Source organism: Lentinus tigrinus, assembly GCF_003813185.1.
Source record: "Lentinus tigrinus ALCF2SS1-7 unplaced genomic scaffold L226scaffold_5, whole genome shotgun sequence".
Taxonomy (NCBI): domain Eukaryota; kingdom Fungi; phylum Basidiomycota; class Agaricomycetes; order Polyporales; family Polyporaceae; genus Lentinus; species Lentinus tigrinus.
In genome coordinates this window covers 1,325,483-1,346,145 of record NW_027137914.1, presented here as the reverse complement: position 1 = coordinate 1,346,145, position 20,663 = coordinate 1,325,483, and the positions used below count along the sequence as shown (strand labels likewise).

The 20,663-nt window shown below is 55.8% G+C and overlaps 8 protein-coding genes across 8 annotated transcripts; 6 read left to right on the top strand and 2 right to left on the bottom strand.

Moving 5' to 3' along the window:
- Nucleotides 1-618: 618 nt before the first annotated feature.
- Nucleotides 619-1,869, top strand: L226DRAFT_551229 (polyubiquitin; the record flags this gene model as incomplete). Its single annotated transcript, XM_067682802.1, has 5 exons — nucleotides 619-722; nucleotides 784-887; nucleotides 949-1,176; nucleotides 1,229-1,456; nucleotides 1,513-1,869. The coding sequence occupies 5 exons, from the start codon at nucleotides 619-621 to the stop codon at nucleotides 1,764-1,766; spliced, it is 918 nt and encodes a 305-aa protein (XP_067539138.1). The 3' UTR covers nucleotides 1,767-1,869.
- Nucleotides 1,870-2,597: 728 nt separating this feature from the next.
- On the top strand, nucleotides 2,598-5,063 carry L226DRAFT_296822 (S-adenosyl-L-methionine-dependent methyltransferase). The gene is made up of 9 exons (XM_067673671.1): nucleotides 2,598-2,651; nucleotides 2,721-3,154; nucleotides 3,222-3,384; nucleotides 3,445-3,568; nucleotides 3,636-3,689; nucleotides 3,761-4,041; nucleotides 4,104-4,252; nucleotides 4,309-4,695; nucleotides 4,769-5,063. Exons 2-9 carry the CDS (start codon nucleotides 2,873-2,875, stop codon nucleotides 4,844-4,846), a joined length of 1,518 nt encoding a protein of 505 aa, XP_067539137.1. The 5' UTR covers nucleotides 2,598-2,651; nucleotides 2,721-2,872; the 3' UTR covers nucleotides 4,847-5,063.
- A 1,259-nt stretch (nucleotides 5,064-6,322) lies between these two features.
- L226DRAFT_457558 (uncharacterized protein) lies at nucleotides 6,323-8,468 on the top strand (the record flags this gene model as incomplete). The annotated part of the gene is made up of 15 exons (XM_067675379.1): nucleotides 6,323-6,396; nucleotides 6,465-6,569; nucleotides 6,662-6,760; nucleotides 7,020-7,045; nucleotides 7,105-7,139; nucleotides 7,195-7,235; nucleotides 7,356-7,398; nucleotides 7,456-7,556; nucleotides 7,614-7,673; nucleotides 7,729-7,756; nucleotides 7,858-7,915; nucleotides 7,985-8,009; nucleotides 8,102-8,204; nucleotides 8,270-8,296; nucleotides 8,361-8,468. The coding sequence occupies 15 exons, from the start codon at nucleotides 6,323-6,325 to the stop codon at nucleotides 8,466-8,468; spliced, it is 933 nt and encodes a 310-aa protein (XP_067539136.1).
- Nucleotides 8,469-9,264: 796 nt separating this feature from the next.
- On the top strand, nucleotides 9,265-10,724 carry L226DRAFT_531901 (uncharacterized protein). The gene is made up of 2 exons (XM_067680166.1): nucleotides 9,265-10,542; nucleotides 10,598-10,724. The coding sequence occupies exon 1, from the start codon at nucleotides 9,553-9,555 to the stop codon at nucleotides 10,528-10,530; it is 978 nt and encodes a 325-aa protein (XP_067539135.1). The 5' UTR covers nucleotides 9,265-9,552; the 3' UTR covers nucleotides 10,531-10,542; nucleotides 10,598-10,724.
- On the bottom strand, nucleotides 10,643-11,521 carry L226DRAFT_296827 (uncharacterized protein). The gene has a single exon (XM_067673672.1). It carries the CDS (start codon nucleotides 11,248-11,250, stop codon nucleotides 10,699-10,701), a length of 552 nt encoding a protein of 183 aa, XP_067539134.1. The 5' UTR covers nucleotides 11,251-11,521; the 3' UTR covers nucleotides 10,643-10,698.
- A 521-nt stretch (nucleotides 11,522-12,042) lies between these two features.
- Nucleotides 12,043-13,528, top strand: L226DRAFT_457781 (mitochondrial carrier; the record flags this gene model as incomplete). The annotated part of the gene is made up of 8 exons (XM_067675396.1): nucleotides 12,043-12,160; nucleotides 12,215-12,251; nucleotides 12,429-12,602; nucleotides 12,659-12,777; nucleotides 12,827-13,112; nucleotides 13,171-13,202; nucleotides 13,267-13,397; nucleotides 13,454-13,528. The coding sequence occupies 8 exons, from the start codon at nucleotides 12,043-12,045 to the stop codon at nucleotides 13,526-13,528; spliced, it is 972 nt and encodes a 323-aa protein (XP_067539133.1).
- A 566-nt stretch (nucleotides 13,529-14,094) lies between these two features.
- Nucleotides 14,095-16,283, top strand: L226DRAFT_568179 (uncharacterized protein; the record flags this gene model as incomplete). The annotated part of the gene is made up of 21 exons (XM_067684142.1): nucleotides 14,095-14,192; nucleotides 14,244-14,322; nucleotides 14,383-14,396; nucleotides 14,455-14,496; nucleotides 14,547-14,603; nucleotides 14,665-14,674; nucleotides 14,725-14,742; nucleotides 14,798-14,823; nucleotides 14,881-14,906; nucleotides 14,966-15,000; nucleotides 15,050-15,074; nucleotides 15,142-15,169; nucleotides 15,238-15,271; nucleotides 15,340-15,440; nucleotides 15,495-15,541; nucleotides 15,595-15,607; nucleotides 15,660-15,687; nucleotides 15,740-15,797; nucleotides 15,862-15,886; nucleotides 15,951-16,122; nucleotides 16,176-16,283. 21 exons carry the CDS (start codon nucleotides 14,095-14,097, stop codon nucleotides 16,281-16,283), a joined length of 1,044 nt encoding a protein of 347 aa, XP_067539132.1.
- Nucleotides 16,284-16,320: 37 nt separating this feature from the next.
- L226DRAFT_610453 (uncharacterized protein) lies at nucleotides 16,321-18,865 on the bottom strand. Its single transcript, XM_067686154.1, has 5 exons — nucleotides 18,830-18,865; nucleotides 18,658-18,776; nucleotides 18,442-18,605; nucleotides 18,376-18,385; nucleotides 16,321-18,271 (listed from the first exon to the last, which is right to left on the bottom strand). Exons 2-5 carry the CDS (start codon nucleotides 18,718-18,720, stop codon nucleotides 16,625-16,627), a joined length of 1,884 nt encoding a protein of 627 aa, XP_067539131.1. The 5' UTR covers nucleotides 18,721-18,776; nucleotides 18,830-18,865; the 3' UTR covers nucleotides 16,321-16,624.
- Between the last annotated feature and the right edge of the window lie 1,798 nt (nucleotides 18,866-20,663).

Here is a 20,663-nt window from a genome sequence, read left to right as displayed (position 1 = left end):
GCAAGGCTTCGTTCATATTCCACAAGATGCGAACAGGGAGTGGTCGGTTGAGGGACAGTGACACACCGACATAAGTATGGCTACGCTCCTCCGCGAGTGCGTCTGTCGGTTTTAGAGCTATTGCGAGTCGCCAACGCGCTCATCTCCACGGCAACGAGCTGCGAGCTGAGAGTAGTCTTGTTTGACGAAGGCGTCGACAGGGCGTCGAGGAAAGACGAGATTGGAGGACAAGAAATGCCAGCCTCGGGTGTAGGGTGCCCGCCGCCTTTCAGGTGACCACGGTGCTGAGTCTGCGCGACGATTGCGATGGTGTGGACGTTATCGATGGCGTCGAAGGCGTTGTTCTCGACGAAGTAGAACTAGAAGGAGGAGAAACGAGGAGAGGCTGCAGTGGGTCGCGAGTGGGCCTGGGCCTCGCAGCAGCCGCTCACGCCACTGACGTCCGGCTAAACCCGGCTCCCCAGGTTGATAAGCCGTCGCAGCAGCCCGCCTCTCTCTCTCTCTCCAACCACCATCTACTCCCCCACCTCATCTCATACACTTTCCACACATTCATGTACGTGTGCATTGTCTTCTGCGAGCACGACGACGTCGCTCACCCGCCATCGTGCGTACAGCATGCAGATCTTCGTGAAGACCCTTACCGGCAAGACTATCACCCTCGAGGTCGAGTCCTCGGATACCATTGACAACGTCAAGGCCAAGATCCAGGACAAGGAGGGGTGAGTATCGTCATCGATCTTGTTTGTGAGCGGCGTCCTCACCGTTGACGCCACCGAACAGTATTCCCCCCGACCAACAGCGCTTGATCTTCGCCGGCAAGCAGCTCGAGGACGGCCGCACTCTTTCTGACTACAACATTCAGAAGGAGTCTACTCTCCACCTCGGTATGTGTACATATATGCGTCGTCACACCCCTCCATCCTCATTGCCGTTACCCTCTCCCAGTCCTCCGTCTTCGCGGAGGTATGCAGATCTTTGTCAAGACTTTGACCGGGAAGACCATCACCCTCGAGGTTGAGTCCTCCGACACCATCGATAACGTGAAGGCCAAGATTCAGGACAAGGAGGGCATCCCCCCAGACCAGCAGCGCCTCATCTTTGCTGGCAAGCAGCTCGAGGACGGGCGTACTCTGTCCGACTACAACATCCAGAAGGAGTCCACGCTCCATCTTGGTACGTCTATCTTGTCTCCGTTCTTCTGTGCATACGCTGACTTCGCTGTCAGTCCTTCGTCTGCGTGGTGGAATGCAAATCTTCGTCAAGACGTTGACTGGCAAGACGATCACTCTCGAGGTGGAGTCTTCGGACACCATCGACAATGTTAAGGCGAAGATTCAAGACAAGGAGGGCATCCCCCCAGACCAGCAGCGCCTCATCTTCGCTGGTAAGCAGCTGGAGGATGGCCGTACCCTGTCCGACTACAACATCCAGAAGGAGTCGACCCTCCACCTTGGTGAGTTCCTTACTGTTCATGTCATATGCGCTTGTCTGATTGAGCCCCCTGTCTAGTTCTTCGTCTGCGTGGTGGTATGCAGATTTTCGTCAAGACCCTCACGGGTAAGACGATCACGTTGGAGGTCGAGTCGTCGGACACGATCGACAATGTGAAGGCGAAGATCCAAGACAAGGAGGGGATCCCACCTGATCAGCAGCGCCTCATCTTCGCCGGCAAGCAGCTCGAGGATGGACGCACGCTCTCTGACTACAACATCCAGAAGGAGAGCACGCTGCACCTTGTCCTCCGTCTCCGTGGTGGTCTCTGAGCGTTGCTCATTGTCGCTCTACCGGTCGTTGTCGTTGGATTGTTACGTTATCATGATCATGGATGTATCTTTGTACTAGTTATGTGAATTTGTTTGGATGGTGAAGTCTCGGCGCGCACAGACAAGATCATCAAGCATGCATTGAAGAAGACGCATAGCGGCACTCCATTACCAGGTGTGTCCTGGACGTGAGTAGCCTATGCATTTGTTGGGTGTTGGGTCTGATCTGACTTGGCGTTAGTGGGCTTGAATTGGTATGCCTGTCCCTCAGCCTGGGCTAGCGCTGTACCGTTACGCCGTCGCACCACTCCGCTGTTGTCCCTTCCATGGGTACTCAATGTCTTTCCAAATCACAACCAGAACAACCTCCGAAGAAATGGATGGTCTCGATTCTGTAGTCGTCGCGCACCTGATACCGTCTTCTTCGGAAAGCTGACAGAGTGAAGCGTTCGCGCTCCCAAACTATATAGAAATCCATGTCGGGCAGTCGGTGCGGATGGTTGGTCTCGGTCATCGATATGCGTAAGTTCTCAGGCTGTCTCGTTAGCACGCGACAATCATCCGACTGTCAACTGAACTCCTAGGAACGCAGTGGCGTCAAGCTCGCACTAGTACGGGACGTCATGCTGGGCACTGGGCAGTCGGTGCCATTGCCCGGTGCCGTAACTTTGTAAGGATCGAGGCGCGCGGTACCCGAGCAACGTTCAGTGATCCGCGGGACGTGACAAAGAAAATATAACGAGAGGTGCGGGTGCGATGCTGGCTTCTTTCCTCCAGCTTACTGTCGTGATTCCTCATCGCGACGCGCAGGTGGGTCGACGATTCCTCATCGTGACGCATAGGTGGGCCGACATGAGCAGCGAGGGTGTCCGGTGCACTAGTTCGGTACGTGGTGCGCATGGCCGAGCCTAGTAGAGCGGTTGATCTGACAGCGTTTCGGGCTCGTCCATGCAGGCTGAGGATCGCACGGCGCGCATGCATATAAGGCACCGCAGGGACCCATGGTTTAGTACATAGGCCAGTCTCCCGGCGGGCCCACAAAACATATCGCCTTTGACTTCCTACCTCCCACCTCCCACTGCCACTAGTTCTCCTGCAGTAGCAAGATGACCTTCGCCACCCTCCGTGCCCTGCACGCCGTCGTCGGTGACGCACTCGCCGAGATGGAGCGGGTGTACAAGGCCTACCCAGAGCCCGACGTCGACTACCCGTCCTTGGACGTGCCGTTCTACAAGAACGCCACACACACAGCCCAGGCGGAGGCGGCGGAGAAGCTCGCAGGCGACCCGGCTGTCGTCGTCGCGGCGAACCATATTGTCGCTGCGTGCGGGCAGCTCGCTGCGTCGGTGCACAGGCCGTTCTTCTCTTTGGTCGACGCTGCGAAGGGGGTGAGTCCTGTGTTTCTGCAGTTCTTGCTTTGGGTTACATGGATCGCTCACTGGCTGGCGTGTTCAGGCACACCTCACTGCGTGTCTGCAGTTCTTGGAGGCGTCGAACACTGTCGAGATACTTCGCGCTGCGGGCCCGGACGGGATGCACGTGGACGATATCGCGCGTCGGATTGCCGAGCTGAACGCAGGGAAGGATGCGAACGCACGCGTCGATCCCGGACAGCTGAGTACGTCGCGTCTATAGTAGCTTCGCACTGGAAGACTGACGTGCGCGACCACCTCTGCAGGCCACGTCCTCCGGCTGCTTGCGACGTACCACTGGCTGCAGGAGGTCCGGCCGGACGTGTTCGCCAACAACCGTCTGTCTGCGCTGGTGGACTCGGGGAAGACCCTAGAAGAGCTGCGTACGGCGTGCGTGCTATCTCCATGACTTTCACTGCATGAATATTGACAACGATCGGCATTGCTCTTTGGCCAGTCCGGAGAAGAAGCATGATGGGGCTGACGGGCTCGCTGCCTTCGTGGCCATGTGGTATGTGGAAAACATTCTTGAGCACATCGCCACCGAGGAACTAGTTCAGGGACTGACAGTTCGGTGAACAGTGGAGACGACTTCTTCAAGGCCTCGGCACACATGACCGACGCGCTCCTCCCATGGACCCCGCGCGCGACGTCCCTCCGCAAGCTGTGGACTAAGAACCCCGCCACCACCCCAGAGCCAGGGCCAGAGCGTGAGGGCAACCTCCCGTTCAATCTCGCGTTCCGCACCAAGCTGGGCTACTTTGACTGGATGGAGCTCCCGGAGAACAAGGCGCGCCTGGCAGAGTTTGGGCGCGCGATGACGGGGGCGCGGTTGTGGGAGGTCGCGGAAAATATCGTCGGAGGTGCGTTCGCTATGCGTGGCTGATGATGCGAGGATGAGTTGACTGAGCGCGGTGACATGCAGCTTTCCCCTGGGGCGAGCTCCCGAAGGACTCCGTGGTCGTAGACGTCGGCGGCGGGGTGGGATCTACCTCGGTAGTGCTCGCGAACGCGTACCCGCATCTCTGGTTCGTCGTCGAAGACCGCAAGCAGGTCGTGGATATCGCACCTTCTGTAAGTCGCCTCGTGCCCCAGGAAAGCGGACATCGTTGCTGACCTAGTGCTTGCAGATCTGGAGCCAGACCACGCACGCTGAGCTCGTCAAATCCGGGCGCGTCAGCTACCTCGCGCACGACTTCTTCAAGCCTCAGCCGGCTCATATTGACATCGCGAGTGTGGGGACTATCTCGTCTCCCTCGGTATTCGTCATGCGGGGCTGCACGCACAACTGGCCCGACCACGACGTGCAGAGGATGCTCCGTTTCCTGCGGGATGCTGCAGGTCCGCACACGAAGCTCCTGATTGTGGATGTCATCCTCCCGCTGGCGTGCTACGACGACACCGAGGACGACGGGGAGCCTATACCCGGAGCCGAGAGGACACTCGCACCTGCGGGCTCTCCGCTGCTGGCTAACCTAGGCAAGGCAAATGCGAGCGAGTACCTTCTGGATATCTCGGTGAGAGTCCGCCTCCGATGCTCATGCAAGTTGTGGTTTGATCAGGCACGGTGCTCACGATCGGATACTGTAGATGATGACTGTGCTCAACTCGAAGGAACGGACGCTGCGGGAGATCTCGACGCTGGCGTCGTCCGCGGAAGGTTTCTAGAGTCACGCGTGCTCAGGGCTCTCTCTGGGCGTATACGACCGCGGACCCCGCCTAAAGATGCAAGTGTGTACATAGGGGCGTCCGGCGAACTCAACTTCGTGCAGATGGGTCATCCGGGATCTCAAAAGTCTTGGATGATCGACCCCTAGACTCTAGTACGTCGAATTCACCTTCGGACACGTAAACTGGATTAGCATCACGTTTTCTTGTGTACTGTAACTTACTCCTGAGTGTCATGCCGAACCCAAGCTCGCCATTCGCTGCTATATCGTATGCGTCGGTCGCCGTAGCCAATCGTAGAAGACGGCGGAAGGGGAATGCGGGGGTTGGCGGCGTGTGGCGCCCCGCACTAGTGAGCGGCTGTGTTGCTTTTCTGAGCATCACGATGATATCGGCCGCGGTGTCGTCCACGGAAGATAGGTTTCTCCTGCTGCTCTAGCCTCTCACACTCTCCGGCGTCCGCCACCTCCGCCACCCTTCGCAGGGCAGCGACGACGCGTAAGTGCATATCCTGCGTCGGCCTCCGAGTCCTTGCTAAGGTTGACCCGACGACATGCGCGCAGATGTTGCAAGCACTCCGATGCTGTGAACCAGTCAAGCTCGAAGTGAGACATTGATGCGTCGCCCGGACGATACGAAAGCGCTGATAAGTACAACGCCATGCTCTGTTTCATTACGAACTCTGCTCTTCTTTCAACTTGCATGATGCATCTTATGTTGCCATTCCATTTGAAGACAAGGTGCGACGCCCGCGGATGGCAATATGAACTCCCTCAGCGGGTTGTTGTCAATCTCCACACGCTTAGCGTCTCCCGATCCTACCATGCTCCCGGAGCAATTTTTCCTTCCTTCCCCTCGACGCGTAAGTGTTGTTCCTGCGCTCATGCTTGGCGAATTACCCCGCATCCGGTCCTGATCCCGATGTTTAGTGACCGCGGCACGGTTTCTGGACGTGCTATGTACAACATCGTTCCTGTCCACTGCACATGGGTTTGATGAGGAGAAGGACGTGCAACAACGATGGGTTCTCCCGACGCTGACTGGAACGATGACAGATTGCAAGTCGGCGCTTTCACAAGCTGGTCTCAGGTAATAGTCCAGGTCCCACTGTTGCCACAGCGGCCCAGCGCTCCTCGACTACGGCAGAATGGACATCCAGGGCGACCAATCTTCGTGACAGCCAATCGACATCGAGATTGGGTCTCGTGTCTTCTCCCTGGACGTTCGTTTCAGCCGGCTACATGCTCCGCAGGTGACAGTCTAAACTTTTCTGGACCGTGCCATGCCGCGGTTGCATCCCCGTTTGAATCGAAGGGGTCGACGCCCACAAGTGTTGTGATCTTTCATTAAGCAGGGCCCGACGGTGCTGTCGCGACTCGCCTCTCGTCCTGCCCGTCCCTGCCCCCGTCCTTTCTCCCTCTCCGATACCGTGCATGCACAGGCCTCTCGGTGTCGACGACGTCCACACTCGCAGCCATGGTTGAGATCTCGGAGAACAACCTCAAGACCAGTCTCGGTGCCCTCATCCTTGGTGGGATGGTCTGCACAGGGTGAGTCTTGCATCTGTCTGTCGTCGGCGGCGCGCGTCTGGTCTGACGTCGGCCGCTCCTACGCGCAGGCTCACCGGAGTGGTGGCCATGCAGACTACGCTGTACTTCCGCCTGTTCTCTAAGGATTCATGGACCACGAAGATGAAGGTACGTGGGCGGCTATGTTATGTCAAGTATGAGGCCCTGACGACATCCTCCCAGGTTGCAACAGTATTGTGAGTACGAGGTATGGTTACTGATCTGCCTATTCACACTACCCCTGCAGCGTCCTCGATCTGCTCCATACTATCATGGTGGCTACTGCAAATTACATGTACTTTGTCAGCAACTTCGGCGAGAGCGACGTGACGGATAACGCTTTCTGGTGAGTCTTCACGTCTTCTGATGCGATTCGAGTGCTGACTGGACCCACAGGGCCGTCGGGGTAAGTCATCATCGACATACATATGGCTGTTCTGACCCGATCATTATTGCCAGATTTCCATAGCACTCACGGTATGTTGTGTCATAATGTACTGTATCCTCCCGGTCGCTCATATCGTCACAGGCCGTGCTTACTGTGATCGTTCATTTGTGAGTACGTTTCTCCGGGTCCTGAGCGGTTCTACTCACGACCCCCCAAGCTTCTTCGTGTTCCGCCTCTTCAAGTGTGAGTGAATCTTACTTCTGCACATGGATTGCAATGACACTAATCGGCTTTAATCACAGTGAGCAAGGGCAATTATTGGATCACTGTCCCCATCGTAAGTCCATCCTTACGCCTCCATGCTGTACACGCCTACCAGGTATCCGGCCTAGGCTACTCTTGCGGTTGCGCGCGTAGGCGCTGCTCTTGGTACGTCCAGCATGCCAGTCTTCGCGGGCATCTCTCACGTATCTTGCTATGACAGTGACAACTGTGGAATTGTAAGTGAGCTCGCAGGCCGTCGATCCCCCTGTCCCTGAACTTTGCGTCGCAGGATTCGGCTAGGAAGCTTCTATGAATTCGGTGTACATTACAGAGTGGGTAGCTTCCTCTTCATCCATCTCCGGTTCTGTCGTATCTAATGATGCATTCAGTGGGTCTTCACCCTCGGCCTTGTACTATCATGCGTGGTCGATTTCCTGATCACCAGCGGGCTCTGCTTCTACCTCCGCCGGAGTCGTACCGGTACCGGAAGGTACGGCGCCCCATCCGTATACATTGCGTGCTTCGCGATAACTCTCCCCCTGCACAGGTTCGATCACATCCTCGACTCCGTGACTCTCTATACGGTCGAGAACGGACTGCTCACATCGTGCGCGCCACATGTCCCCTGCGTCTACTTCCTTGGCTGATCGCATTGCCCTCAGCGTGACCACGGTCGTGTCCCTGATCTTTGTGAGTTCCCAGATGGCTATCTATATGAGATACGCATGGCAGAAGAGACGTGAACACTGACTGCGTCCCGTTTTGCCTTCGTCCCCCTTTGTCTCATTTAGTGGCTTTCGAAGCCTCATGTCCTCGTCTATCTCGGGCTGCACTTCGCTATCAGCAAGCGTGCGTACTTCATTTCGATCCTGTTCGGGGCTCGCTCATTGAGATCCGGCCTGTTATCCTCCCATCCAGTCTACGCAAACTCGTTCCTCGCTTCGTACGTCCCGATGCTTCCTTCCCCTAATCGCCTGATTAGACAACGGCGATTCCACTGTGGACAATCTCTGACTGCCGATTTCCATCACGTAGGATGAACGCACGTAAGATCTTGCGAGCTCAGTCGGAGTCGCAATCAGGCAGCGGTCACCGTCTGCCTGTCATCTTCACCAGCCGCATCGGAAGGCGACACACCGTGAGTGACACTACAGCCTCCGCGGATAGTACATGCAGCCGTCAGCTGACCCCGACGGTGTGTAGGGCGGCCAGGTCGACTTCGGCACGGCGGTTAGTCCCACTTCGTTGTCGTCGCAGGGACCTGTTCTCCGCTGACGCTCTCCTTATACGATAGGTGCAGATCACTGTGGACAAGACGGTTGATTACGGGACTGGTGACGACTCGCCGGAGCCTGCTTCGAACGATCGGAAGCACGAGCAAGACCACATGTCAGGCGTCTGAGAGATGGCTGGTGGCCACGCCTCGCGGGCGTTACCGCGACGGAAGCTTGATCGACGCTCCCTTCTACTATTCCCTATCCTACGCTCCCGGCTGTTGATGTACTCGTATACTGTGTGTTTTTGAACGTTGTGCTACTGTGCTTATATCCTTTCCCCTACCGCCTCCTTGTCAATCAGACCCTCAACCCGCCCGAGATCCACGCACATTCGGAAGGTCGGCCGTTGAAAGGCTGCGAGATCGGAAATGGGCCCCACGGTCGCATTACCACGCAGCTACCTGCTGGCTGAGATCGGACGTCCACCGCTCGCTTCCAAGCCAGCCTCGAGGCTCATGGGCGTGCTGCGTGATAGCTTGTCCGCATCTGAGTTGGAGCTTCGTCAGGCCCCCTTACGACACATCTGCCCATTTGAAGGCTGTGTTTTCCCGTTCATCCTACGAATCGCCTGGAAGCGCTGCCACGACGCGGTGCATCTGATACGTCACGACACTTGTTGTGGGTATGATTTGAGGGAAAGTAAAGTTACTTCTGTGGACGGCGAACCGCGCTCAGGGAAAGGGTCTCGGGCGACGGAGCGAGGCGCCCGGGAATAAAGGAGGGGGCGAAGGGAAAGGCGCATCGTCCCGAAAGGCCATTCGAGCGGGGTACATTCATTGTATGGACGGCGATTAGCTAGAACACCTTCATAAAGGATTACGGAGCGAACGAGGCGGACAGGACCGGGCGAGAGGGAACGAGCGACCGTTTGGGCTGCCTAGCGCGGCAAGAATGCCATTTCCGGCACGAGGAGACAAGGAGGCGAGAGGGCATCGAAGGAAGCGCGCAGCTGCAGCACCCTGAACACGATATGTTTTGTGCGTGTGAGCTGCAGACGTGCACTCCAGCTCGCGACCGCCACCGAGCTCCGGCAGGGTACATATGTGCGTGCCCAGCATCCGCAGCGTCCCATCGCCATCGCCTGCTTGAGCTTCTCGCCACCCGCGAACATACCTATCCCTCCGCCTCACCCTGCAATCGCTACTGGCTCGCAGCCAACACCTGTCGCTTATCTCTCTTGTTAGCTGGTTATCATCTTCTCCAGGCACGATGTTCTACACGCCCTCGCCTGAGCCCACATACTACTCCCGGCACTACGCGTACTCACCAAAGTACTACACCGACGACATCCATGCCTCGTACCCCGCGTCTTCCTCGAGCTCGTCCCAATCACGGTATCCCCATCCTTCCATGCGTCGCTCCCACACTGTCGGCACGCCGTACGTCCCCGCACACGAGGAGTACGGGTACGACTCCTCAGACGCCGAGCCGTACGCGCGCATGCCCCATACGTACGCGTGGGTACTCGAGCAGCAGATCGCTGAGATGCTGAAGGAGAACGAGGAGACCGTCCGGTGGGTGCACGAACAGCAGGCGCGCGACGTCGCCCGCGAGCAGGTCGCATTCCGCATACTGTCCTCAGGCCGCCGCGCGTACCCGACCTTCGAGCAGCTCCTCCTCCACCGACCTGAGGTGCGCGCACGGTGGACGGAGTCAGAGCGGCGATGGAAGCGCTGGGAGAACGAGGCGGAAGACACGTTCCAGGAGGAGCTGCGGCGACTGCAGGAGTACCGGAGACAGACGGAGCGGCACCGGGCTGCGTACGAGCGGCGAAAGCGGGTCGAGGAGGAGCGTGAGCGCCTCCGTCGGGAACGCGAGCGCGAAGCGTTGAAGAGTCAGAGACGAGAGACGGAGAAGGAGGCGGGGCGTCGATACGAGGCGCGGTGGGCGGAACTCTTGAGCTCTTCTGAGACGCTCGGGTTTCGCGACATCCCGTGGCCCATGTTCTCGCAGCCGCGGTCGTTGCAGGACATCACGCCCTCGAAGGTCGCGATGTTTGTCCTGTCGCCGCTGCACCCTGGAGAGTCGCGGCGCGACAAGATCCGGAATGCGCTGAAGCGATGGCACCCAGATCGCTTTGGGCGGTTATCCGCGCGCGTGGAGGAGGTGGACAGAGAGGCGATCGAGGAAGGCGTGGGCATCGTCGCGCGATGTCTCAACGACCTGTTGGAGCGGCAGAGTCAGTAGTTCGGCCCAATGGTGAGTTTTGACTGGGGATGAGCGAATAGCAGGCACTCACCCATGTTTGTTCCAGATATGCACCTATGCAATTCCACGGCGGGGACGTGGTATTATGCCACAGTATGCCATATGCGTCATGATAGCACCTGCACCTGTACGCTGTACACCGGACAGTTAGTTCATCAGCATTTCATCATCGCACTGAGTGTGTCCGACGATTCCCGACAGAGGAGGTAGGTAAAGGGACATCGATAATAGTGTTCCATGTCCAAGCGTCGAACAATTCATGCCGCGGCGTGCCTGCGTTAGAGTCACGGCGAAAGTGACGAGCTCACGACCGTCTTTGCAGACACTGAGATACGCTCGTGTCCGCCCCTCACATGGGGGCGATACCCCGGTATCAGGATGTTCGCTTGAGACAGGATGGATGGAATAGCCTTGAGGCGATTGACAGGTGCGTCCTGACGTGTGTTGAAGAAGCTGAGATAGAACTGCGAGTAGGAATACGGTATCTTGATGTGGACCGTGGTGTAGATAATCTGTCGTCGGGGTGCGGCTGAATCTGGACCGCGGTAGCTCAGTAACTAGAAAGAGCTCACGCCAGTCCCTCGCAGACCAGGTCCGCCTCCGCATGACGGTTGTAGTCACAGAGGTCGAAGTGGTCTGGCAAGGTCTCGTTGATGGTATGCATGTCGCCGGTGATTCGTCCGGTTCTTCTTCTGTCATTGGCTTGCAACCCGTGAAGCGTAGTCGTCTATTTTGCAGTTCTGCAGAACATCGATGGGTGCCTTGAAGTTTATATTATGATAGAAACCAGACTCAGACGAGATGATGGTGGTCGAGAGAAGGTTGAGAAGCTGAAAGAGCGCCAAGTTCAAGTTCCAACGTCACCTCAACAAGCGCCTTTGTAGTTTGTCCTATGTTACGACCATCATGACACAGATACATACTGTCTTCAGGCTCCCTCTCGACAGCACAGTTCACTGACGTGCTCACCCCCCAGCACTCACGAAGTCCGAAGCTCGTCTGTTATGCCTCCCAATAAAGCTTAGGGCAATACGTGGTCGGTCTCCCGACCGCGCGCGATGATTCATCAACTTCGGCTGCCTATTCCGAATCGCTGTGCAATCCATCATCCGAATTATGTCTGTGTTTGCTGCTTCATTCTGTCTCAGTGCCTCCTGCCATGCAAGATGAAAGCCAACAAGATAATGACCGTTCGTCACGTTTCGTAATCCTCGCTCTACGGTAGGACGGGGGCCGAGCGCCGGCAAACGCGATGCCATGAAACCGCCACCGCGGTCACTTGATCCTCCACGACGAGCTAAGTCGTCCTCCGGCTGGGTAGACACCATTCCGAATTTCAAGTCCGCGTATAACGAGACCCAGAAACGTCGTACCCTCCCTAACTCTCACCTCTTCTCTCACAAGCCTCCTCCCCGAGGAGGATTAGAAGCGGGGGCTTCTCACGCCGTGGGCCCGCAGTTTGCCAACTTGCCGACGTCTGCCATCGCAATCATGGCATCTGCTCCGACTACCATCACGGTGACACCTCTCGAGGAGAAAGTCGCGGTTGTCGAGCAGAAGATCCACAATTCTCAGTATGCTCTCAAGTTCGTTGGCGCCGCCATCAGTAGTATGTCACCGTTTGATGAGCAACTCTGGCTTGGCCGGGCTAACTCTTCTGTAGACATGGCATCCTCGGCTTTCTGCAACCCTACGGACATGTGAGCTTTAGCAGTGTTATGCGCTTTGCCAACCTACTGACTATGTTCCGTTCATAGTATCAAGGTGCGATCCGCCTGCGCAATTTTCTTGTGCACTGCTAACCCTACATTTGTTAGGTCCGACAGCAGCTACGGACACATGGTATGGCTTTTCCAGGGAATCGCTTGAGGAGCGAGGTCTGACCGTTCCTTAGCACCAGGAGCTCGTGGAAGCTCATTCTTGTCTGTGGGGGTGGAGATGGCTCGCACAGAGGGCATCTTGAGCCTTACCGGGGGCATATCCGCGAGCATGCTCCGAGAGCTGGTGTATTCGGGTATCCGTATGGGGACGTATGAGTACTTCAAGGACACGTCAGTTGCTATTTCCGATTGGTACCCTACTTGGCTTACCCGTATACCTTTCCTAGTCTTCACGACGTATCTCAGGGAGCGCTGACACGCGAAGGGCTCGCCTTGAAGATCGCAGCTGCGAGTATTGCAGCCACGATTGGGAGCGCACTGGCAAATCCGGCAGACCTTGTCAAGGGTGCGGCTCTTCATCTGTACTGTGTTCCTGGCTGACGCTCTCGCATTAGTTCGTATGCAGGCCTATTACCCTAACGGAAACCCTTACCGGAACCTGCCGCACGCCTTCGCATCGATATACCAAGACGGCGCGCAGAAAGCCATAACGACTGGTGCTTCTCCGATATACGGAGGCTTGCGTGCGCTATACCGCGGTGTCGAGGCGACGACCATTCGAGGGATCGTCTTGTCCGCGACTCAGATCTGCTCCTATGACCAGATCAAACAGTCGATGAAGAAGCGGGGTATCATGAAGGAGGGCGTTCCGTTGCACTTCGTCGCCAGCACGTTTGCTGGGTGAGTGGTGCCGTGGCCATCGCGAGGTGATGCCGAGGCTGACTTCTCTGATACACAGCTTCTTCTGTTCGGTGACATCGAACCCGGTCGGTGAGTGAACTTAATCTCACTGGGCCGCGGCCTTACTGTACGACGTTCTGACGCACGAGGGTAGACGTGGTGAAGGTACGGCTCATGAATGACAAGACGCACCAATACAAGGGTGCATTCGACTGCATTAGACAGATCATGGTGAATGAAGGGCCATTCGGATTCTTTAAGGGCTTCGGCATGTGTTGGGCCAGGGTATGATGTTCATAGGATATCAATTGGAAATAAGGCTGATTTGACGTTCATCGCAGCTTGGGACGCATACAATCTTGACGTTCCTCATCTTTGAGCGCGTCAGGTATCTCTTTGGCATAGAGGCTATGTGATTTGGAGTGTACCTTGAATCCTGGATGCTATGGTATCTAGAATACTTCCCGTTATCACGATCGAAGCGAGACGTCTCAATGTCGATGCCCGCGCGTGAGCGATACAACACAGCGAACCCGCGAGTTATCCCCGACTCCCGGTCACACTCGGAAGAAGCTCTTCGGACATGACAGTGTATCAGACAGTGGAGAGACCGGTGATGAACCAGGTACGAGGCAAAGCTTTGGGGCAAGCAGTAATGCTGACTGAGTGTCGTCCGTGTTACCTGCACAGTTCTGGGGTATGATGGACAAGTCGACCTTCATACTGGAGAACAGTCTCGTGCACAATAGTACTCTAAGTGAGGACTCGAGAACTTCATTCCAGTATGGCGCACGTATTCCCACCCTCGATGTTTGACTGTCGGTTTCAATCAAAGTCTGTGGTGCCCTGAATTTCGAAGCGTTCTCTGTCCGACTCTGCAGCGCTCGAGTGGCGTATCTTTGCGCGCTCAACCCAAATGAGCGACGGCTTTCCGCTTTTAAACCACTCTGACCGCCCTCCCTTCTTCGCAAAGCTGCCCGCCATGAACGTCCCCATGAGCGTTGAAGCGTCCCTGTTCACAGTGCCGGCTCTCGATAACACTTTTGGTGCCTATTTACTCGGAACCTTCTTGGGAATGCTGTACGTCCATCGCGCGATATCCTCTGACCTGGTCGCTAACGGGTGTCTTAGCTTATACGGTATGCTTCTGTACCAAGTTCACGATTACTATCGTCTGTATCCCAAGGATCGCATGGTGCTGAAAGTCCTAGTATGTGGTCTTCGTTTAGATGTGTCTTCTGGGCGCGTCGAACGTTGACGTCTCGGCCAGGTAGCGGCAATTCTGTCAGTCCCACGCACTGGCAGGGGTCGATCGCATGGTGGCTGACGGCAATGGATACAGGCTCCTCGAAACGGTCTTCAGTATCCTCAACATACACACATGGTCGGTCATAGCACTTTGTGTGCGACGAGCATGGCCTCAATTTTTGGCAGTTACCATTATCTCGTCACGAACTACTTCGCCCCACTACGGCTCCTTGTCACCACCTGGTGAGTGCATACTTGTTTGATAGTGTGAAAAAAGGCCCACGAAGATATACATACCTGGAAGGTCCATCGACGTAAGTGTATCACACTTTAGTAACTCTCGCATGGTTAACAGTTAGCGCAGCTGACACCGCTCGCATCGGTGAGCGTATTCCCATAAATGCCAGTTCCTCGCTCATGCTGCTTGGCATGTATAGGCTTTGACTATCGGCGTTGCGCAAAGGTTAGCCATCGTACCGTGATGCACCCGACAGCACTGACGATTCGCCATTGGCTCAAGCTTCTTTGCTCGTCGAGTCTTTCTTGGTAAGATCCTCAGGATATTGAAGCGGGGCTACCGTTGGCCAAACTGACCGTACGTGAAGTTGGACGTCGCTACAGGCCCGTAGCTTTGGTAGCTGTGAGTACATCGCCTTGCCCGAATACGACTCATATTCACGTTCTGGTAGGGATTGCTTTTCGTTGCGGCGATGGGTGCGTTCCTCGGTCAATGCCATGACCCTTGTCCGACCGCTGATATTGGCTGAACGAATGTTGGCAGCTATCGATGCAGTTGCGACCGCGCGAGCGTGCGTTAATCTGCGACCAAGGTTCGAGCCAGCGACTGACTTAAACTGGTGCATATTCTGGGATGCAGTTTCATCCTTAAGGAGTTCACGAAAGCCGAGGAGGTCACGGCGAGTCACTGATGTAGTTTTTAAGCTTCTCTTGCGGCCCGGTAACTCATGATAATTCGTAGTGGCTCGCGGCGGCAGGTTCCATAGTATCGACCGTGGCCGACCTGTTGCTAACCAGCGTGCTGATCTACGCCCTGCGTCGAAGGCGGACTGGTTTCAAGCAGTAAGACTTCTCCGCTCGACGGATTTCTAAGGCTTCTGACGCGAGATGACGCAGTACTGACTCTCTGATATCGGTCGTCACGATGTATACTATCAACACAGGTGCGACTCTGGTGCTGTCTTGTGCTTGTCTGTGTACTCACGATCAATCGCAGGTCTCTTGACAGGGTATGTGCATGCGTACTTTTGACTCCCATTAGGCACTAAGCTTGCACGATAGTGTTTTCCATGTGGTGCTGTGGATTCTAGTGAGCGGACCTCCTGGATTCACTGTCGATCTGACTCTCGCATGTCGTGTAGGCCATCAAATACCCCTTGAACCTCATTTACGCGATGGTAGCCATAGTGAACACGCGATGTCAGTATCTTCAAACCGTGGTTTATCATCATTAGTGCAACAACTGACTTCGGATATCGCTCAGTATACGGGAACGTTGTTCTCGCGACGTACGTCATTGCAGACGACCTACCACCGTGGGCAGTAACGTGACAGGACACTCCATCATTTCAGAATGAACGCCAGGACCTCGTTCTCAAAACGAGGCATACATACCTTCGGAGGTGTGGCTGAGTTCCCTGAACAATATCCCATGGAAATCCCCAGTGGACGGCGCCAGACGGCGAGCGAATCTACCGTTCCCTCGGCGGCCAGGGATCGTATCATCGAGCTCAGTCTACCTCAGGTATTTGGAACACATCATGTGTAGCGACGGCGACTCACTTTCATCCTCCGCAGGACGATATGGGGCCGAGCAGCACCAGTGACGTTCGCGAGTCAAAGGGAGCCGTAACGGTAGACGAGATGTGTGATGATGGTCCGAAGAATCGCAAATCTTTCGGTTGAAGATTGTCGATGCAATGTATGCTTTCAGAAGATTCCGCATTTGATTCCGTATCGTCCTTTGTATCTACTCGTATGCATTCGGGAGTGAAGCGAAGTCAGCATGAAGATCTGCCTGTTCACTAAGAGACGAGGAGAAAGATTCCCGTGTTCGGGGCGTCAGGATGATTGCCACTATACGGATCGGTGGTCTGCATCTTCCTATCCAAAGATCTATGGGACTCCGCCCCCGTCCAATCGTCTGCCATCGAAAGAAAATATCTAGATCGACCCTCAAGCTAAACAATGCATACGCGAACGCACACACCACCAGCAATGCCCCAAAAGCGCTATGAGACGAATGGTCACCAGTACCGTTCAAGTGGTCCAGAGTACTTCAGCTCATGCCACAAATCCAGCCGCCAGTACCGCTCCGCCCCTTTTACGTGCCAAACATCCCGCATCCTGAACTCGCATAGCTGCGGACTCCCGGGGCCTACCAGCGCGAACTCGTCGACATTCTCCCCTAACGTGGCAACGGTTTGTTCGATGAACGGTTGAGCGATGCTCGGGTCTGGCTGGACGGTGAGGCGACGGAGACGATGCCCGGCGCGGGCGCGGAATGCCGCCATGTCCACCAGCCGGGAGGAATACGCTCCGATGCTGTTGTCGTCGGGGAGGCCTTGTACATACAGGTCCTGAAGAGATGGCAGCAAGATCGGCTGTTCCGAGAGGACGTCGCACATCGTATTGATTGGCCGTTGAACACTGCTGTGCTCGCTCGGTTTCCCAACGATAGCCTTGAGCTCTGTCACAGCAGATAGATGTCGCATTATCGAGGGCCAGAAGGTGTGGGTGTTGTGGAAATTGACATGGAGTGAGGTGATGGAAGACAAGGTGATCATCGCAGGAATGCGGTAGCACCACTGGTCCCAGGTAGTGTCACCTGTCATATACGCCTGTATCCAGAAACCGGATGTATCGTTGTCTGCGACAAGCAGGCCCTCATTATCTGTAGACAGGAGATCCAGCTTGGTCGCATGATGCAACGATGCGACGTCTGGTAGGGGGGCAGGTTCACCGGGTACCCGGCCAATGTCGCTGAGACGCACGAAGCACTGATCTGGGAAGACCAAACACTTCAGGAGGTTCATGACACGGGTATAGGCCCAGCGCACGAGGGTGAGGGAGCGGAGGCGGCTGAGAACGACCGGGTCCGAACGGGGCAGCTCTTCCTCGGGCAGAAGCAACTGTTGGCCCATGAGGACGAACTCCAGATTAGGCGCGCTGGCGAGCAATGTGAGGAGTCCGGGTGTCCCAACATCTGTGTCCACCGCGAACGTCAGGTGTAGGTGGGTCAGACTCGGAAAGGAGTTGGACGGCATCCATCCGCTGATGAAGTGCAGGGCGAGCGCCTTCAGCAAGTCTGCTTGTCGGTCCAAAATGCGAACGCGTACGAGTGCGCTGACCGTCTCAACAGGACTATACTCTCTGTTCGCACTGATAGTGAGACACTCGAGGTTGGGCGCGGCGTAGGTCGTCAACAGGGCCATGTCCGAGTCATCAACCGACCACCCGGAATCAAGTGTCAGATCCAGCCGACGCAATCGCTCCCCTGGCGTGGTGCTCAGAAGCGTTGCAAGCTCCTCTGCTTTTGCGTGCAGGTATAGCGAGGCGGGGGCTGGTTGTGCACGTTCCATAAATACCTCCCGGAGCTCGCGACGTCGTCCATCGATCCGGGTCCAAAGGGTAGGGGTTTCGAGCATCGTGCGTTTCCAATGACGGGAGACATGAGATAGGGTAAGCACAGCGCGCGCATCGATGTAGGCCTCCTTGTTAGCCGGGTCATGCCCCAGGGTGTATGCAAAGGAGCTCTGATCGGCCGCCCCGGATACGCGCTTGAAGATGAGGACGAGGAGGTCGTGAGGGATCTGATTGATTGGCGAGAACACATTGGCTAGATAGTGCAACTGGGAGGCAATATTGCGCAGAGCCTCCGCGGCTGACATAGCCTATACAAATGGAGGAAAAGTTTCGGATGTCAGCTCAGGCGGTTTTCAAAGAAGATAGCGGGGATTGAAGCTCGAAGCTTGAGACCGGTAGAAGTACGACTTACATCTGCCAGACTTCACATCACAGTCAATACCACAAGAGCTACTTCGTACAGAGATATAATGCTCACCTCAAATAGCGGCCTTCGAGCTCTACAGCTCGAGCGAGGCTTGCAATATTGGCGTGCACGGACATGACAGTGTTGGAGGTTCGAGACAAAGAGGCAGGTGCCCTGCAAGCGCTACGTGGCTCTAATGTCATGGTGATTTTCCCACTCACTGCGCATATAGATCGCTGAGGATCAACCGATCAGAATGCATCTATGACTTCCAACATTTCAACATACGCGAAAAACGAGGTTGTGAATCATTTGAGCCCAAGTCGTGACTGAGACGCTATCGCGCTGCATTCTTCACCTTGAAGCTTAGTGCATGGTCCGATATCTTTGAGTTTTCAAGTTGAGAGCTGTGATTTCCTCGTTAGAATCATGATGCGTACTTTGTATTTACCGAACTTACCGTTCGTATGTATTATGAACCAGGAGTCGACGACGGACATTGAGAATACTGAGTAACTAACGCGCTATTCAGAACTGCGCGTTCAATAATTGATGACGTCACAATTGATCTCCAGCGCCTACGATGCTTCCAGTTTGGGCTCTTGAACTACACTTCAAGGTTAACCACTACCACTACACGATGTGGGCGGGTAACCTACTGTGTAACAGTTTCACTCCTGAAGCTGTACCAAGATAGCGAAGCACCGGTCACAGCACGACTCCGAGGATCCCTCCCATAGTCCTACCGCTATCCCAATACGGAGCTTCGGGGTCGAATCCAGAGTATGAGGCTCGCTGTGACCAGCATCGTCGTCATCAACAGCAAATCCACCCTTGATGGTCCCCTCCTGGCCGACCTCACAGACCCTGTGGACGTGGCAAGCAATTCTCAATAGCAAGGGCACAGACCCGAACGACACCCGCGCTCTTCTCAGGAGTGTGGGAACCATATAAAGGATGCGAGTTAGGTCTATTCCTGAGAAGCTCAAGAAGTACTTGAGGCTGTTTCGAATGTCTCCCGGTGCTCGGCGTCCAACATTCCTTCGTGTGCCTCCCTTCTAGGTTCTGGCTGCGCGTACGCAAAGGCGGAGCTCTACCAGGCCATATTCACAGTTCCTTAGCTTATACCATGCATGTACCTCATTTACTCTGCACGTATGCGCTATGTGGCTAACTTGTTGGAGGGTCGCGATCTCCCCTCGGCGTCTCCTGTATGGACGCGCCTGGCACGTGACGCTCACGGGACCGTGTATTCTGCCATTGTTCCCCGTTTATGGCGAAACCGAACCATAGTCCCCGAGGTCGTTGAGGTCGTCGTGGACGACTTGCCCCCCTCATCTGCTGGGACGGGCACCCCTCCTTGATGCCTAGCTTCTGCTCTAACTTATGACTTCGTTCTGCTCTTGACGCTTTCTCTCTCAGCCTTCCATCCTTTGTCACAATTCCCGAACGTAAACTGTGTAATCGAGATGAGCGACGATTCCTCGTAAGTCTACCTTTGTCCTCGCGAGCTTGGGCGTTCTGAACTCACGCATGCTGTCGCAGAAGCAGCAGGGAGCCCTCGCCGGTGCGTTTCCTTGAGATTTTAGCACCTGAACACGTCCTGACGATGTCTCGCAGAGGCGCTATCGGCCGCGTTCCCCAAGCTCAGATGCTGGCAGTGGGTCTTCGAGCCCATGGCAGGGTCCTTCCAGTACGCTTCACCCGTCTTCTCTACAATCTCCTGCCCCGTCTCCTGCCCCGCTACTGCGCCAACCGGTTGGCTTCGGCGCCAGTTCCAGTCCCCCATCCTATTACCCATCCCATTCCCCTCCGCCTACTCATCGCTATCATCCGTCGGCTCCAAGAGACACACCCATCGAAGATTTGACGAATGCCCAGAGGGGAAGATCCTCAAAGGGCAAGGGAAAAGAGGGCGCGCATGAAAGGTCGAAGGGCTCCTCGCGTAAAGGGAAGGAGAGGGACAAAGGAACATATCCTCAAACGGCGCCTCATGTCCCCGTCCCCCCTCCACCACATCCCACTCAATATCCTCCCGACGCTCACAAGAAGAAAGCCTTTCGCATCAACGCTTATGCGAACGATCCCGGTGCGGGAGGCACACCCTACAATACGAGCAGCGGTCCGTACGGCGCGGCGTATCGAGCTGACGTCGGTCCCCCACCAACGAGTAGCACCCAGCCACAGCCAGCCCATTCCCATCCTAATCGCCACCGCGCGCCTGCTCAAACCCCTTCAGATCCCAACCTCCAACCTAGACCGTCATACTATCGCTACGACTACGACAAGATACG

Bases quoted from the DNA above. Each gene is read 5' to 3' on its own strand.
- L226DRAFT_610453 (XM_067686154.1), bottom strand. From the start codon at position 18,720: ATGCAGCGCGATAGCGTCTCAGTCACGACTTGGGCTCAAATGATTCAC. The intron at 18,606-18,657 runs GTATGTTGAAAT...GTTGATCCTCAG, and splicing joins TTCACAACCTCGTTTTTCGC to CGATCTATATGCGCAGTGAG.
- L226DRAFT_296827 (XM_067673672.1), bottom strand. From the start codon at position 11,250: ATGACAGAAGAAGAACCGGACGAATCACCGGCGACATGCATACCATCA.
- L226DRAFT_296822 (XM_067673671.1), top strand. From the start codon at position 2,873: ATGACCTTCGCCACCCTCCGTGCCCTGCACGCCGTCGTCGGTGACGCA. The intron at 3,155-3,221 runs GTGAGTCCTGTG...TGGCGTGTTCAG, and splicing joins TGGTCGACGCTGCGAAGGGG to GCACACCTCACTGCGTGTCT. The intron at 3,569-3,635 runs GTGCGTGCTATC...CTCTTTGGCCAG, and splicing joins CTAGAAGAGCTGCGTACGGC to TCCGGAGAAGAAGCATGATG.
- L226DRAFT_531901 (XM_067680166.1), top strand. From the start codon at position 9,553: ATGTTCTACACGCCCTCGCCTGAGCCCACATACTACTCCCGGCACTAC.